Source organism: Euwallacea similis, chromosome 33 (genome assembly GCF_039881205.1).
Source record: "Euwallacea similis isolate ESF13 chromosome 33, ESF131.1, whole genome shotgun sequence".
NCBI lineage: Eukaryota > Metazoa > Arthropoda > Insecta > Coleoptera > Curculionidae > Euwallacea > Euwallacea similis.
This window is the reverse complement of record NC_089641.1, coordinates 1,358,191-1,374,805: the sequence shown is the minus strand read 5'-3', so window position 1 is coordinate 1,374,805 and position 16,615 is coordinate 1,358,191. Positions and strand designations below refer to the sequence as shown.

Here is a 16,615-nt window from a genome sequence, read left to right as displayed (position 1 = left end):
AGTCAAGATCAAAGACCAAATTATTTACACTAATGAGTTCATCCTTCTCTAGTTTTATAAGATAGATGTTAAACCTTGCATTATTAATTTGAACCGAGTTTATGTACAATTATTATATTATTATCTATTTGAATTTTTTTTTTATTGTGTCCCATCATATGATTGAATTTGATAAGCAGTTACTAAGTAATTGCCACGGCTTAAATCTGAACCTAAGGATGTTGCTTCAAACTTAAACGAATTTAAAATGGAAGCGAGTATATGCTCGATAATATTCATTACTTTATAAGAAAGATAACTTAAAATTTTGTTAGGTGGTAATAATAAAATATTAGGTTGTAAGAAGGTATACTATATGTGAGCTTTCATAAAGAAAGCCATATGGGGTTACTTATCAACCTATTCAATGTAAATGCAAAAAACATGTTGTCCCATAATATTGTAACCTATCCTTGGACATGTGCGGAATGTCACAGGCACCTACTGGTGCCCCATTGTAAATTAGAAATGGACTAAACTTGTACTAGTCAGAATAGATCATTCGTGGTAAAAGATAAAGGTCTGTTTATCATCTCGCCTAAAAACATATGGAGGTGCGAATAAGATGATTAAGGGATGTAAGTGTGGGAAGAATGTGGGAAGTATGGTGACAGACTTTTGGAAGAAAAGCAGATGCACCCGGGGTGACTCTCACGCATCAAAAAGGGATTCATTCGATTCCCGATTCTAGAGAAATAAAGAAGTACCGCCTAAACTTGTGTTTTTGTTTCTCTACGAGTTAGGGAACTTCTGACATATATGTACATGAATATACCTAGATATTATATAATGATTTTTCCATTTAAGTCATCAATGTTTAAGTAATTTAATAAACGCAAACCTTTGAACCAATATGTATTATTAGATAAATATGTATATAAAATAGGTACTTGCCAAAAAGTCCCTCACGGAAATATGTAATTATTTCAATATCAGTAAATTTCTATTGAAAAAAATATCAATTTCTATAAAATGCTACTATAAAGATATTTATATTTCATTACATTACATTAAAGATTAATGAGTGAATATAGCTTTAATTCTTTAAAAATAGGGAGGAAAGTTATCTAAATTAAGCACAAATTGAACAAGAAACCAAAATAAATACTTCTTAGATGATAATATCGACGGTGACATTTAATTTGATGTTTGTTTTCAAGGTAACCATATCTAAACAATAATGGCATGATGACGGCATTTTAGCCGTTTAACTCGTGTCATTATTAACCTATTACTCAACTGTCTTGGGAAAAAGGCCGGGGAAACGTACTCCATAGTACTATTTTGTGAAGTATTTAAGTTCCTGAAGTGGTAAGTAAGGTGGCTTATTTTAACGCTTTCTCAAAACATACAGGGTGGTAAAAAAAGTTATGACCACAAGGTCAATTGTCTTAAATGGAACGTTCCATAAAAATGTTTCAAATGATAAACGCCATTTAAAAATAATACGAAAACGAAAAATTCTTTTGTTTACTGTCAAAAACCTAATATCTTTTTTGCTCACCTTGTACAACTCGAATAATAAATTTGTTTATTAATTTTTGAAATTTAAGATTCATCAATCAGAATATTATCGTAAAATATACACGTTTTCGTTTTGGTCTTCATGATGACGTACCCATTGATTGTTATGTCAGATGCATAGACAAGCACCAGTTCGTATTGACATTGAAGGCATTGTTGTATGTCAAATTCCTTTTGATATGAATCTTTTGTTGTGTTTGGGAAATGAAAGCGCGGTTGGCGCGTCCACAAGTCGAACGTTTCAAGAGTTATTAAAATGTACTCTTAGAGGAACTCATTACATGTCTTTGTAAACAAAACTTATACATTTTTTAATTTTCTCTCACATGCTACATTTTTAAAAACACTCACACTTTGATTTCAGTTTGATTTGGAATCCAGCATGAAACCGAAAATAAGTACTGGTTATCTTACCCCTCAAGTTAAGAAAACGGTAAGAAATGGTAGTAAGAGACTGTCTATTTCCAAAGTAAATGACGGGGCAGGGGAAATTAATTTTGACCAAGAGTTGTTCCAAGATTTGATGAAATGTCCGGAGAAAAAGAAATTAGTGTTGCAGGTGAGCATAAAGTATCTATTTGATTTGTTGTTCAATTTTCTCTTTGCCCTTCTGTTATATTGAAATATGGTATAAGCTACACAAAATGCAACTGAGGGAGTGAGTGGCATAACCTGCTTTATCAATATTTTAAAAGTTGCGTAAAAACATGCCAATCATAGTTTGTACTATTATTGACTACCAGGGACAAAACGGAAAAAAGAAGAATTACATCAGTATCTCAAAAATGAAACCCAATCAACATAAATTTTTCTAATTTTGCCTTTAAAAATTCTAAAAACCTTAAGGGCTATTAGATCAGTAAAAACACTGTCAACTTTATTAAAAATATACAGAGTTGAAGACAACTGGTAATTTAGATTAATATAGACTAAAATTAAGTTATGTAGTTTCCTTGTGGGGGAATATAAATTGTTTTATTTTATTGCAGTATATTTATCTTATTAATATTAGTGTAGGGTTAATTTAGTGTATAAACTGGGCCTAGGCTTATGTCTTATGAGAGGCAATATAATTTTGTGATTTGTCTCTTTTTCTGTAGCTTCTTTCATCAAACAAAGAAGCTATAAAAAAGTACACGAAAGAAAAGGCAGAAGGCTCTGTTGGTAAACTTAAATCTAAATCCATACAAAAAGGTTTGGAGAGCCCATCAGCATTGTTAAGGAGAAGAGCCCTTAAAGAAATGAGCAGTAACCCTGGTTCGTCAAATAGGTAAGAATTATATACAGGGTAAGTATTATTTATGGGAAAGTTATAAACACATTAATAATTTGACTGTTACTGTTGATTTTATGTCTGAAATAACAAAATACTGCAAAAATGACACCTATATAAAATATGATAGTTTAATTTAAAAAATAAGTAACTAGAGCTAATAGAGCAATGTGACATTTTGTCATATAAATTGTTTGGGTATATAAAAATAGCCAAAAATAAAATTGGCAATTTTATGTTTTCTCTTTGAAAGGCAGAAGTATTTTAGATACTTTCCTAATTTTATAATTTTTCATAAAAATCAACATTTGGAATAATGGTCAATGAGGATTTTCTATACATTTCCCACTACTCATTCAATTGCAGATCAGATATATCCAGAGCAGATTCAAGATCTTCCAATGTTTCAAGTAACATCACTACTTCTTCCACTCCTTCAACCCCATTTGAAAATATATTAAAAGGAGTGAATGCCTATGTGGAAATAAAAAGCCGTCATAACGAAGATAGATCTGCTAGTGTAAAAGCAGTGCTGCAATCGATGGGCGCTATAATATTGGAAGATTTTAGTAGAAAAGTTACGCATGTAGTTTTTAAGGTAAATTTTTTACTGTTTAATTATTTCCTCTTTATAATTTTAACATTGTGATTATATAGGATGGTTGTTATTCAACATTTCAAAAAGCCAGATTGTTGAAAGTGCATTTGGTGTCTATTTTATGGGTGGAATTCTGCAGGAAAAGTATGCAGAGACAAGACGAGAAGCAGTTTCCTGCTTTGAAGAGTGGATTTGATGATGAGACAATAGTTTGTTCTGTAAGTGGAATTTCTTTACAGATTGGTGACAAAGAAAAATTTTCTTAAATCCTTATTTCAGCAAATACAAAAAGAATATGAGGAAATCGTTCGTCATGAATATCGAAAAAGCATTTCTCAAGGTACTCCATTGCCGACTACTCAATCTCTAATCAACAGGCGGAGAACTTTATTTACTCCATCTGTGTCGCCCGAAAACGGCAACACCTCCTTTCATACCGCAAATGAAAGTTCTCACAAGTTGTCAGACAAGGAGAATACTCCTGGCATTCTTACCACAATAATTGATAGAGATATTGAGAAGACCCGGATCAGTAATTCTGACATGGAGATTACTAATATTGGTTTAGAGAACAATAGTTTCCCATTAAAGCCATTGTGCTCAACAAACATTAACATGGAGGACTCAGAAATATTCACTATAAGAACCCCGAGCCGAAGTCATAGCTCAAAAAATGACTCCACTTCCTTTAATCGACGTAAAAATATTAACAGGGCACAATTAGCTTCTGTTAGGTCCTTGTCAGACAGCCTGGATAATGATAAATTCAAAGAAGATTCCAGTACTAGGACTAGCAATAGATCAACTAATATGTCTAATGACTCTCTCCTTGTCACTTCCAAGAACTCTACCAAGGAGTCGTGTAGTAGCTTAGAGCATTCTAGTGAGTCTCTTATATTGGGTAGGAAAGCGGCAAAGTCAAGAAAAAAGGGTCCTACACCTAGCAGTTATGAGGTATCAGAGAGAAGAGGATCTGCTAAGTCAGAATTGAATAGGTCTTCGAATTGTAATGTCAAGAAGTACGACGAATTAAGAGTAAGTTTTAATATGGTATTTGTTTTAATCTTTATTGAAAATTCATGAAAAAATAACAACGAACAACATATTCAATAATATTCGACATCGATAAATGTCTCATTGAATATTAATATTGAAACTTGTTTTAACGTTTTCTTAAAATAATGAATAAAAAGATGTGCAGAGCGAACCCTTTTACTGAGACACTATACAACAAGTTTAGTCTATCCATTCAATGAAATTTTGAAAATGATTGTGAATTATCTTTACAGACATCTTCCAACGAGCAATTCACCAATACCATTTCAATGCCAAGCCTAAAACTGCATTCTTCAGATTCCACTACTTCCATGCCTCCTCTTCAAATTTCCTCAGAAAAAGCAAGTCTAAATGGTCCCAGTAAGTTGATTGTGCAAGACACAGGATCCATGTCTGCCCTGCAAGTTTCATCTGATCATCAGGTCTTCATTGGAAGCACTATAATTTTTCCAACGCCCAGAAAGAATTCATCAAAAACCACCGAAACTGACGTTTCCATGTCTGCATTGCGTGTTTCTTCAGAAAAACCCTCAGATAATACAATTTCTATGTCAAAGCTACAGCTGACTAGTGAAACAAACTCGAAATTGGTTTGTTCTTCCTCAGACTTAAGTCATAATGGGCTCAAAAACTATGATCTTGGAACCCGTCTGAATCATAGCAACGGGAGTCTTACCAAGCATTTGGTGGAAAGACTTTCGAATGATTTATATATATCTAGAGAGACTGATATATCAGGAATGTCAGACGAGTCTGAAATTATATCTCCAGTGAAAAACCGTTCCAGGATATTGGAGGTTAGGAGAATCAATGATGAAAATGAACCTGTAATTAAGAAGTTCTCAGTAAAAGTAATGAAATCTCCAGAACAGGAAGATACGTGTCCAACCAAAACAAGACGCAGGAGGAAAACTTTGGGAGTTTCCAGAAAACTTCCTACCAGAGAAAGAACTACAAGTCTAAATCCGCAAATCAAGAAGCCAAATGATTATAATTCCGAATTACAAAACCCAAAATCTGCAACTGTCCTCCCTCGAAAAGCAGGTCGTAAACTTTACAATCCCAACGATTCAGTTTCCCTCTCAGATGTAGATGATGATAAAGAGCGCGAAGAGCGGTTTCAATCCCGAAAGCGCAAATCTGATGAAGGAATGAATCCTCTGGAATTTCTAAATGATTTCAATCAGTCTCTAATCGTACCAGCCTCTGAAAATGAGGCATGTGAAGTATTAAGTTCGCCGAAGACGGCGCGTAAACCAAGGAAGAAGAAAGATGAAACAATAATTTTTGACAGCTCAGTAGATGAACAAAAAGAGCTTATGGATGAGCTTTTAAATGGAGGCAAAGGAAGTAACATTCAACAAAAATCGTGTAAAATTCCTGTTAGAAGGAAATCGATGAGGATTCAAAAGTCGCAGGTTTCAGTAAATAATGTGGGGGTTCCTGAAACGAAAGTGAGATTGCGTCCGGTTTCTCCAGTGAATCGGAGGAGTACTTTAGAGTTTATGTCACCTGTTGAGTTTGACTCGACGAGGAAGAAAATGAAAAAAATGGAGAAGAGGTTGCCTACCATTGTTTGCACGAAGCTTCATAAGGCGGATGTTCAGGTAAGCACTGCGTTATAGAATAGAAATTCTTACAGCACATTTTGAGATTCTATAAATGCTTTGATTTTATTTAATCTATCATAAATTTTTAATTTTTCAGCTTTTTATGAAAATTGTTAAAAAATTGGGTAAGTTCAATATCCAAGATCAGGTAGGTGAAAGGACGACTCATCTCGTTGCGGGGGAATCCAAAAGGACTATCAATATGCTAAGGGCTGTGGCCAGGGGATGTTGGGTGGTTAGTTTTCAGTGGGTAAGTTGTTTAACCTCCTGAGAAGGGAAAGAAAAAGGGGAGAATAGGAATGTAGATATGTATTTTCCTTCTAAGGCTTTTTACGGCTAAATTGACAGTTTAGTATAGATATGCCATTACCACTTCGTTGAATTTGACACGATGTTCTTGTGTGTATTTTTTGTACGAATCGTCCTGAATCCTTCCTTTTAAGATAGGTTCCATACACATCTTGTCCAGTTAGTGCTTGGGAATTATTCTCCATACATCTTTTATTGTGCGATATTTTGACTTCAGCAATGAGTATCCTCGCCCGTCCTCTATATTCCTGCTATTTTTACTGTCATTCTCCAAACAATTATTTTCTTGCTCTTTTCGCAAAAGGGTACAGCAGGATAAGCATGGCGAATCGGCTTATAAAAGGGATTTCAAATTTTTTGTGTAAAATAGATGTATTTGGTTATAAAAACAACATTTACTTTGATTTTGAGTCGATTTTTCAAAGTGGCCTTGAAATATGCCAAAAAGATCGCTTAAGTACCTTTATTACTTTAAACTCAAATATCTCAGGAACTAAAAGAGATACAAAAATGATTCAAAAATCAGTTTGTAACTGATACTCTAAAAAATATTAATTTTTTTTATAATTTTTAGAGGGTCGCAATATTTTCAAAAACTTTTAAAAAACTTTTAAGTGCTATTTTTTCATTTTGGTTTTTGAGTGACAATCACAAATTTAATATATGTTATAATATGGTCCAAATTCTATCTCATGAAAAAATTTCAATTTTTAAAAAGTGTCGCAACACTTCAAATATATAAAAAACCAAGAGCGCGTCACCAATTATTTGTATTCGTTAATGTTTCGAGTATAAAATAGAAACTAATAATAACTTACACAAATACAAATAAAAAATAATAACTAATTCAAATACAAGTAAAAAATAATAAATTATAACTAATAACTAATACAGGATATTATTATATTCTACAATTTAATCAACTATGTCTTCATCACTATCTTCATTAATAATAACTGGAGTCTTAGTTTCTTTTAAAAATTGAAGATAAAATTGCGGCTGGTCTTAAAATATGAGATAAATATCGTCCATAAGACAAATAGTAAATAATAGCCACCACATGGGAACAACATCCTACAGTACGGTTGTCATTAAGACAATCACAGCAATAACGTCTTATACTTTCATAATATGTTCCATCTGGAACATAATCAATGTAAATACGATAAAATTTTCTGTTTATGTATCGTGATTTAACTTCTGCTTTTAGTATGTTAGGTGCTTCTTTTACGTAGTTTATTGATAAATTATCATTATCCATCAACTCGGCTAAAAGCAAGAAGGTCATTTGCATTGAGCTGTTTGAATTTAGATTTTCTGCGATTCCATTTTTCTACCAAAACTTCTTGACTCAATATATTAAGCATATTTAATCTATTATCTATATATTGCATTATAATGTCATTTGATTCATCGTCTGAACCTAATCTTTTATTATATTTATTATGCAAAAAACCAACAATTTTGCATAATCTTTCCATTTTAGGCAAAAGTGCATTGTGAACTTGATGATGTAGAAGTCTATATTGTTGACCAATAATACCATCAGACTTTAGTAATTTAACGTGACATATTAGCTTCCTCCGTTGTTAGTTGAGTTCGGTTACCTTTCATTGCTGGTATAAACACTTTGAAACCTTTTTGAGTTAAATTCTCTATGACATCCCGAAATCCACGACCAATAATAAATATATCATCTGATAACAGAATGGAATTTATGCCTGCTGAATCTTCTAAAACTACTTTCATTATTGAAGCATCGTTTTCAGTGCCATAGAATGGTCTAGCGAAATCCACTACTAAACTTTTTGTTGTACGTATAGTAGAGGGCTTACATAAATGAGTTTTTTTTGTCCGGAATACGATTTTCTTTGATAATAATTATTTCTACTTTTTTGATGCCGAATATACATATGTACCATCAATAATTAGTATCAGCTGATGTTCGCCTAAATTGAACGGTTTTCTGCGATTTCGGTGGTGTTAGCTATGATCATTCACATCGCCAGACTGAAAGATATACACAAGCGCGGAACTTGGGTCTAATAGCTAACAAAAAAAATAAGTTAAACTAAATAATAATAGAGCTAAAAACGTTGGTCTAATAAAACCCAAGCCGTATCAAACTCAAAATAATGAAACTAATTTCAGGCAAAGGTTTGCTTATTTTAGCATATCATCAGTTAATAATATAAAATCTCTAACTTCAATTTTTAATCATTTTGTTTATTTTACACCAAACGGTTCCCTATTTAATACTATATCACCGGAACAAAGTCATACAATAAAAAAAACTGAATAGGAAGGATAATAATAATTTAACATGTATTTTAAACATTACGTTTGTAAAAAAAACTAAGACTCAGGTGGTTACTAATGAAAATAGTGATGAAGACTAAATGTCTATAGTTGATTAAATTGTTAAATAGAATTATATTTTGTATTAGTTTCTATTTTATACTCGAAACATTAACGAATACAAATAATTGGTGACGCGCTCTTGGTTTTTTATATATTTGAAGTGTTGCGACACTTTTTAAAAATTGAAATTTTTTCATGAGATAGAATTTGGACCATATTATAACATATATTAAATTTGTGATTGTCACTCAAAAACCAAAATGAAAAAATAGCACTTAAAAGTTTTTTAAAAGTTTTTGAAAATATTGCGACCCTCTAAAAATTATAAAAAAAATTAATATTTTTTAGAGTATCAGTTACAAACTGATTTTTGAATCATTTTTGTATCTCTTTTAGTTCCTGAGATATTTGAGTTTAAAGTAATAAAGGTACTTAAGCGATCTTTTTGGCATATTTCAAGGCCACTTTGAAAAATCGACTCAAAATCAAAGTAAATGTTGTTTTTATAACCAAATACATCTATTTTACACAAAAAATTTGAAATCCCTTTTATAGGCCGATTCGCCATGCTTATCCTGCTGTACCCTTTCGTTCAATTTCTAGTACTTTACACCTTTCTTAGAGTAATAATTGTGCTTTGAATTTCTGAATCGTTTATAATTGTTTTATCATATTGCTATTTGTAAAGAATTACAGAGTAAAAGATATGATAACATGATGTAAGCTTTTTTGAATATTTTACATTAATTTTTCCTTCATAGGTGCTGCAATCGTTAGAGGCAGGAAAATGGCTTCCGGAAGATCAGTTTGAAGTAACAGATTTTGCACCTGTAGTTCAGGTAATTTATTTTTTCGTGTATTGTTTTACATAATTAATGTTCTTTTTCAATTTTGATGGTCGGTTTTTGTCAATAAATACGTTTTGTAATATTTTGTCAAGAAATAAAGTTATAATTCAAGTTCTGTTTATTGAAGTTCTCACATAGTTAGTAAACTAGGTAAATTTGTATTTAAAGAATATATTGTAGGTTTAATTTAATTCGTTGGCCCCTCTTCATTTACTTGATTTCTGTGGAGATTATTATGAGATGGTTTGTTGTTAGTTGTGTGATCATCAATTTATAAGTTATCTGTCTGTTTCCACTGTAGTTCTTCACCAAAATCAACTGAGTTTATGTTTAAGTCGCGCAAATGGTAAATTTCTACATCATCGTGCTGGTGGTTTTGCTTTTTTGTTCATTCAGAAATATCGCTTCATTGCTTCAATAATTGTTTTTTATTCTAGAAATCGCATTTGGAACGACAAGCCTTCGGTCCCAAACACACCTTGGACGTATTCGAAAATTGCCCCCCTATTTACGTAGCCCCTTCGACTAATCCTCATTGTTGGGATCTAAAGGAGCTAATAACGACTTGCAAAGGTAAAATAGTAACATCAAGGCGAAAGGCCAAAATAGTCGTAGGTCAGTATGTGAAACAAGATAACACAGTGTGCGTGAACGAGTTTTGGATTTTGGACAGCATTACATTCTACAGAAAGATGCCCTTCAAACAAAAGTATTTGATTAGTGCTACCAAGAAACAAAGTTTAGTGTCCGATAATTAACTGTGAAGTTTTATGAAAATAGGACTAACCGTACACAGTGATTAATGCTATTATTTGTGAGTGTTTTATTGTTATAATTTTGTGTTTTTTTAATATAATCATTTATAATTGCAATAATGGTGTATTGACAGTATAAGAAGGATTTTAAAAATAGACACGGCATATGGCGGAATAGAACTATATTTCTGTGATTTGAAGATTTCTTTTCAATGCCAAATTCCTGTAACCAAAAAGCAATTTATGCAAAGAAAACTAAATAAAAATTCATTTTCAGACAGGCGTTTAGTAATGCCTGGTTTGTTGGATTCAAAACCTACCAAGGCCATATATAACAAACAATAAAGACGTTCTTTAGGTCTTACCTAACAGCACAAAAATATCTGCATAAACCAACAACAATATTCGAAAGTTTTACCTGTTTTCAATAAGAACGAAATTGTGACATCTGTGGAGTTTTTGGGTGTCAATAAGATTTTTTTGAATTATTTATTGATATGAATAATTTTCCCCAGTAAACTACATAAAAGCTCCTGGCACTAACAATTATTGGTATCAAAACAAACCTTGGCTATTTAACAATATCAAGGCCGGTTCACATATGTACGTCTGTATGTAGGACGGTTCCAGTCATACGATATTAATGTTCATAATAAATATATTGTAATTGCCTTTACCTTTAAAGGTCTGGGCAAAGCCGAGCAGTGTCACACCGCGTTAAAATCAAATAAAGAACTTTATGAAAGATCATGTTGAAACATCAATTGCCTTCCTAATACAACAGTTCTAGGAAATCAATTTACTTAAGAATTTTTATCAGAAGTCATTTCTGTGACTTGTACCACTATAACATGCTTTTCCCCATAAGGAATTGAAAGTAAAAGAATAAATTCCGTGGGAGTAAAAAATATAACCTTTTCGTTATCAGACCAAAATGTGATTACCGGATTTCATTTTGCCATTTCCATATGACAAGCCTCCGATCAAATAAAACAAGTCATAAAAAGCTACAACTGGGAAATTTGCATATGTGGCATTGTGTTATGACATCAGTACCAACACTTTGGGTGTTAGTTTTTATAGAGATAACTTGTAATTTTATGTTTTTACGCAACGTTAAATTTTTTTAATATCGTTTGATTTCATATTTAACGTTTTTAACAGAAGGTTATTTCTCAAATATATAACTTTTAATTTTAGATACTGTCGGTAAGACCATCTTAGCGAAGAACTAACATTAGTCGGTAAGTATAACGTATATTAGCAGTTCTCTCTACCTGGTTTACTTAAAGAGTTCTTGAGGACTCAGGGGGGGGGAGAAATAGGTAGGTACTGAAGTTTTAGAGAAGATAAACAGTGTTGAGTATTCGTCGCAGTGATTTGGTTAGGGTTAAGAGTGATATTTTTTAGTCAGTCAGAACGGTGAGTGGCTACGAACTTAAAATCATACACAGACCTACACAACTAACAAATCATAGCATAGTGAGGTAGAATGAAAATCTTTTCCTAAATCACGTATGCAAAGTAGCATAAATGAGTAATTTGGACAATAAAAACATAAAAAAGATGAGAAATTACTATTATGATTTTTTTTTCATTGAAACACCGCGTATATTATTTCGAAAGCCTTACATGCACATGCTCATATGTGGGGTGATAATGTAAGGAAGGAAAAATATCTAAACTTTTCATGATTTTATTGAACAGTATTCTCGGTTTCGTTTCTGTAAGCTCCTTTTAATAAAGCTCGAATTGTCCACCTCTCCAAAAAAACCATAATACTAAATTTTTTGTTACTCTGATAGTTTTTCTAGAATTACCTGGGAAATAATTTTAATTTACTGTAACACCCTGTAACTATGTAAATTTTACAAAATTTCCATTAGGTGTCTATTGACAAATTCAGAAATTTGTTGTAGCTTATATCTAACGGTCATTAATTCAGTTTTTATGAGTTGAAGATAATGATTTAATATAGATTTTATGAGATGAAATAATAGCGATAAAGATTAGAAAAATTCCCCATTATAAATGCTCAATTCAAGAACTTGTCGCTTTATATTGAGCAGGTTCACAAAATTCCGATTTTAATTACTGGATAGAAGGATCTTTTAGGTAAAAATTGAGCAAATTGTAGTAGAATTAAATGAACAATACTTAATCAATAATTAATTCACATAGACTTTAAGAGCGAAGGAAATGACAGAAATCAGGTACATTTTTAGCGATGAACTCAGAAACTTATAGCTTCATATTTAGGAGTTTCACAAAGTACTGGTTTTAATCACTAGATCGATGCGACTTTCAGGAAAATCTCACCATGCTATTGCATTCTTTTTTAGATGGGGACTAAGACCGCTGTTCTCCTGTCCCTGGCTTTCCAAATCATCTATCTGACCTCAGGTGAGCCTAGCTACTACCGAACATACAGAATTCTCTCCGGCAGGCCTTATTACAACGATTATTACACATACAACAGAAATGCATATGTGGAGCATCCTTACAGGTAGACAAGCACGGAAGCCATCCCTAGATTTGAATAAAAACTTGAGTAATTGATCTGTGGAAAAAGCTGGTTGAACCATCTATTAATTAATAAGAATGTTAAACATACAAATTAGAGATGTGCATCAGTATAAACATAGTCGTTACAATTAAATGTCACAACCTTGAGAACATCTTAATGAGCAGCTGCTTCTTATGCAATAACTACAGATCCTGATGTTATTTATCATCATTTCGCAGGATTTTGTTCAATACGTAGTGTTTTTTTGTCTATTAGGATAAACAAAACGTGTTCTTTTAGATACACCTACTCAAGACCACTCTACGACGATAATGTTTACATAACAGACCGATATGGGAACACCATAGCAAAATCTCAAAGCGAATATAACAGATACGTTCAAAGTTACAGGACTACAGGGGATTGCGTTTATTGTCCCAGTGGTTATGGCAGAACAGGTTAAAAGTCGAATTCTTCTCTTCAGTTTACGAAAGTACTGCAACATTTTTCATCTCACAAGGGCATTATCTATGCACTTCACTCAGCAATTCATCACTGATAGCAAGAAGTCATGAAACGAATGAAAGGCAGCGGTTTATGTTAAAATTTTCAAAGCAATGCAAGAATTTCTGTAGGGCTAAACTTCAAAAATTTTCAAATGGGTTTGCCAAATTCCTAAATCGTATGTAGGATTTTAACGAGTGGGTTTAACTTGATTTAGTGCAAATAATGGTATTTTTTATGTGCATGGGTTTTATTTACTACAAAAAACACAATGACAAATCACATAATTGATTGACTATAGATTGTTAATCAACCACCATCAACATAGTCAGTCAAACCTTCATACTTCAACTCACCTTTTTTTGAGCACCTTATAAGTCTCCTCCTATGTTTTGTGTTCTACAGCACTTGCCACCGAAGTAACTACTTGTACAGCCTCAACTTGTGGACAAAACGCTCAGTGTCAAGTAATAGGAGGTAGGCCCGTGTGTTCCTGTTTTAGAGGTTATTCTGGAGATCCTCTGAGCGTGTGTATAAGGCAAGCTTATAAATATAGTTTTTAAAAATCATATCTCTCAATTTATCCCTTAATTACAGACAAGAGTGCCTAGGGGACGATGAATGCAGATATTACCAAACCTGCAGAAATGGAAGGTGCATAGACCCATGTGCAGGAACCTGTGGTATTAACGCAGACTGTCAAGCAAGGAACCATGTCCCTGTTTGCAGTTGCCCCCCAGGTTACACAGGAAATCCTTTCAGTAGCTGCAGAAGATTCGATCCATGTAAATAAATAAAAATATTCCTTGAAAATATTAAAACATTTTTGGCTTTCTGTAGCCGAATTGTGTAATCCAAGCCCGTGTGGTACCAACACTAACTGCGAAGTCATTAACGGTACCCCTACATGTAGATGTCGTCCTGGTGAGTTCTATTGTAAGCTTCAAATGGTATAGTTCCACGATATGGTTGATTAGGGTTCTTGGGATCCCCCTTGAGTGGCTGTCGCCATGAGTGCGAGAGCGACTCAGAGTGCAGCTCTAATCAAGCCTGCATCGACTTTCGTTGTCAGAACCCTTGTAGTACCCAATGTGGAGAAAACGCCGATTGCAGTATCAGAAACCATCAAGCTGTGTGTACTTGCCCTAAGGTACATTTCCAACGAACTTCATATTTGTTTACATAAATGCTCAAGTATATGCTGCACCTAAAGTATGTTAGAGAAATACGATGACTCCGGGAATTATTTAAACGCGCATGTACCAAGTTGTATTTTTTTAAATAGTTATATTCAATATATTGAGACATTTGCTTAACAAATCTCAATTTTTGAGGCATAAGTTCAAGAACTAAGTGGCGTAGTCTATTGGATACTTTACCTCAATCTTTTTTTCTTAAACTAAATAGAATTACTTTGGAAACCCCCTTCTCTCCTGCAAACCCGAATGTTACGGTGACGTAGACTGTCCCCCGGGCCGTCCAGCGTGCTTTTACGGCATCTGTAAGAATCCTTGTGATGGGGTGTGTGGAGTGGGGGCTGATTGCAATCTTAGAGGCCTAACTCCTGTTTGCTCGTGCCCAAGAGACATGACGGGCGATCCGTTTGTAAGGTGTAGACCTTTCGAAGCTCGTAAGTTTTGTCACCATTATTGGTAATTTTTCGAACTTAATAAGGAATTAAGGTGATTTATGCGAACCCAATCCATGTGGCATTAACGCCTATTGCGAACCCGGATTCGAGACCCGGAACCCGGCGAAGGAACGTCCGGTGTGCTTCTGCCAGACTGGTTATGTGGGCAACCCAGTTTCGGGTTGTCAGAGAGGAGAGTGTCTTGGGGATGGTGATTGTCCCAACAACAAGGCTTGCATTGATTATGCGTAAGTATATGATTTTATTCCATTTATAGCGCTCCAATATCATTACTTACTGGATGGGGATATAACAAAAGGCAAAATGTTAAGTTAACGTTCTAGAACCGTAAGTAAACCCTTATAAAAGCATGTGGTATAAACGTTTTGTAAACGGTAACGCTCGAGCATATACAACCAAATAGAAAAAAGTGTTCGTTTTTTATGTGGATTCTAAATGTCTAATTCGAAGAAATACGACTGCCGTTATGTAATAAAAGAACACTCTGTTTTTTACTAAATTTTTGTTGCATCATTACAGCTTTTCGTATATTGTGAAAAATTTTGTCACATTGTGTCTTTAAATGAATAGATGTCAGAGTCCTTGCATTGGTCAATGTGGAGTCAACGCAGAATGCACCCCCAGAAATCATTTGGCTGTGTGTACTTGCCCCTCTGGTTATCAAGGGGATGCTTTAAGTCAGTGTTACTTAAACCGAGGCCAATCAGCGTCGAGGTATTTGAGGTACAAAAGGGCTTTGGAGGAGTTGAAGGCAAATTTTACTGCGGAAGCCGATGCAAAAGCTTGAGATTTAATCAAATAGGTTAAAAGGTACTAAAATATCTCAAACCATTACCAGTACTTAATTATTTATTAATTGAAGCTTTTGTCAAGTTTTTTTTGTTTCTGTTTATCTAATTATTAAAACTCATTAGGTTCATGTCTTAGATCTTGTTTGGAACATTTCAGCTGCCAATATAATGTGTCCTTTACTGCCATAATTAATGCGAATTTGCCTGCTTATAAATGATCCTGTTAATAAAATCATTGATGTTGTATTCGAGTTTTTCTGATTTTTTTCCACACGTTTCAGAAAATCTGTGCATTGCCATGAACATGAAGACAGTAACATAAGGTCATTGAGATTATTATAAAGAAGTTGCTAAAGCTTAAATCTTGAAAATTTTCTGATTAGTAATGCATATATGCATTAGTCATAAACGCCCAGACTAGTACGTGCTCTTTGATGGGTACAATGGTACGTTAGTGTCAGCATTTATAGATTGTAAGTATTAGTCCAAACGATTTTTGGCAACAACTTAATTTGAAATAGATAACTGAATATCTTATATATGTATATAGTATAGTATATATATATATTTTTTTTTTTAATAAAAATTTGTATTTCTGTTCTTGACCTAAGAAAAATCAGCTATATTCAATTGAATAGAGTTTTATTTTTTATGGGTACACAAAATAGAGTTTAAACACAGTTTTTCTGTAAATCGAGGAGGTAGAATATGTACGAAATCATTTTTTCTGTTGGAAATGAAACGTGACTTAAAAAGTACATAATAGGAAATAATTATATTAAAATAATTT

The 16,615-nt window shown here is 33.2% G+C and overlaps 2 protein-coding genes across 4 annotated transcripts; both read left to right on the top strand.

Moving 5' to 3' along the window:
• Nucleotides 1-1,846: 1,846 nt before the first annotated feature.
• On the top strand, nucleotides 1,847-10,428 carry MCPH1 (Microcephalin). Its single transcript, XM_066404236.1, has 9 exons — nucleotides 1,847-2,122; nucleotides 2,664-2,833; nucleotides 3,203-3,434; nucleotides 3,494-3,652; nucleotides 3,714-4,469; nucleotides 4,724-6,097; nucleotides 6,198-6,350; nucleotides 9,532-9,609; nucleotides 10,056-10,428. Exons 1-9 carry the CDS (start codon nucleotides 1,946-1,948, stop codon nucleotides 10,374-10,376), a joined length of 3,420 nt encoding a protein of 1,139 aa, XP_066260333.1. The 5' UTR covers nucleotides 1,847-1,945; the 3' UTR covers nucleotides 10,377-10,428.
• A 1,242-nt stretch (nucleotides 10,429-11,670) lies between these two features.
• On the top strand, nucleotides 11,671-16,069 carry aspr (asperous). 3 transcript variants are annotated; one of them, XM_066404258.1, is made up of 10 exons: nucleotides 11,671-11,795; nucleotides 12,716-12,879; nucleotides 13,180-13,337; nucleotides 13,789-13,921; nucleotides 13,981-14,168; nucleotides 14,224-14,307; nucleotides 14,361-14,533; nucleotides 14,791-15,013; nucleotides 15,066-15,261; nucleotides 15,605-16,069. In XM_066404258.1, the coding sequence occupies exons 2-10, from the start codon at nucleotides 12,716-12,718 to the stop codon at nucleotides 15,819-15,821; spliced, it is 1,536 nt and encodes a 511-aa protein (XP_066260355.1). In that variant the 5' UTR covers nucleotides 11,671-11,795; the 3' UTR covers nucleotides 15,822-16,069. The 3 variants fall into 3 exon arrangements, with proteins under 3 accessions (XP_066260355.1, XP_066260356.1, XP_066260357.1); XM_066404259.1 differs by lacking the exon at nucleotides 13,180-13,337 and having other exon boundaries at nucleotides 12,716-12,776; XM_066404260.1 differs by lacking the exons at nucleotides 11,671-11,795; nucleotides 13,180-13,337 and having other exon boundaries at nucleotides 12,722-12,879.
• Nucleotides 16,070-16,615: the final 546 nt, after the last annotated feature.

Coding starts and splice junctions, on each gene's coding strand:
- MCPH1 (XM_066404236.1), top strand. CDS start 1,946: ATGAAACCGAAAATAAGTACTGGTTATCTTACCCCTCAAGTTAAGAAA. Junction 2,123..2,663: donor AAAAGAAATTAGTGTTGCAG/GTGAGCATAAAG, acceptor CTTTTTCTGTAG/CTTCTTTCATCAAACAAAGA. Junction 4,470..4,723: donor AGAAGTACGACGAATTAAGA/GTAAGTTTTAAT, acceptor TTATCTTTACAG/ACATCTTCCAACGAGCAATT.
- aspr (XM_066404258.1), top strand. CDS start 12,716: ATGGGGACTAAGACCGCTGTTCTCCTGTCCCTGGCTTTCCAAATCATC. Junction 13,338..13,788: donor CAGTGGTTATGGCAGAACAG/GTTAAAAGTCGA, acceptor TGTGTTCTACAG/CACTTGCCACCGAAGTAACT. Junction 14,534..14,790: donor CTGTGTGTACTTGCCCTAAG/GTACATTTCCAA, acceptor TAAACTAAATAG/AATTACTTTGGAAACCCCCT.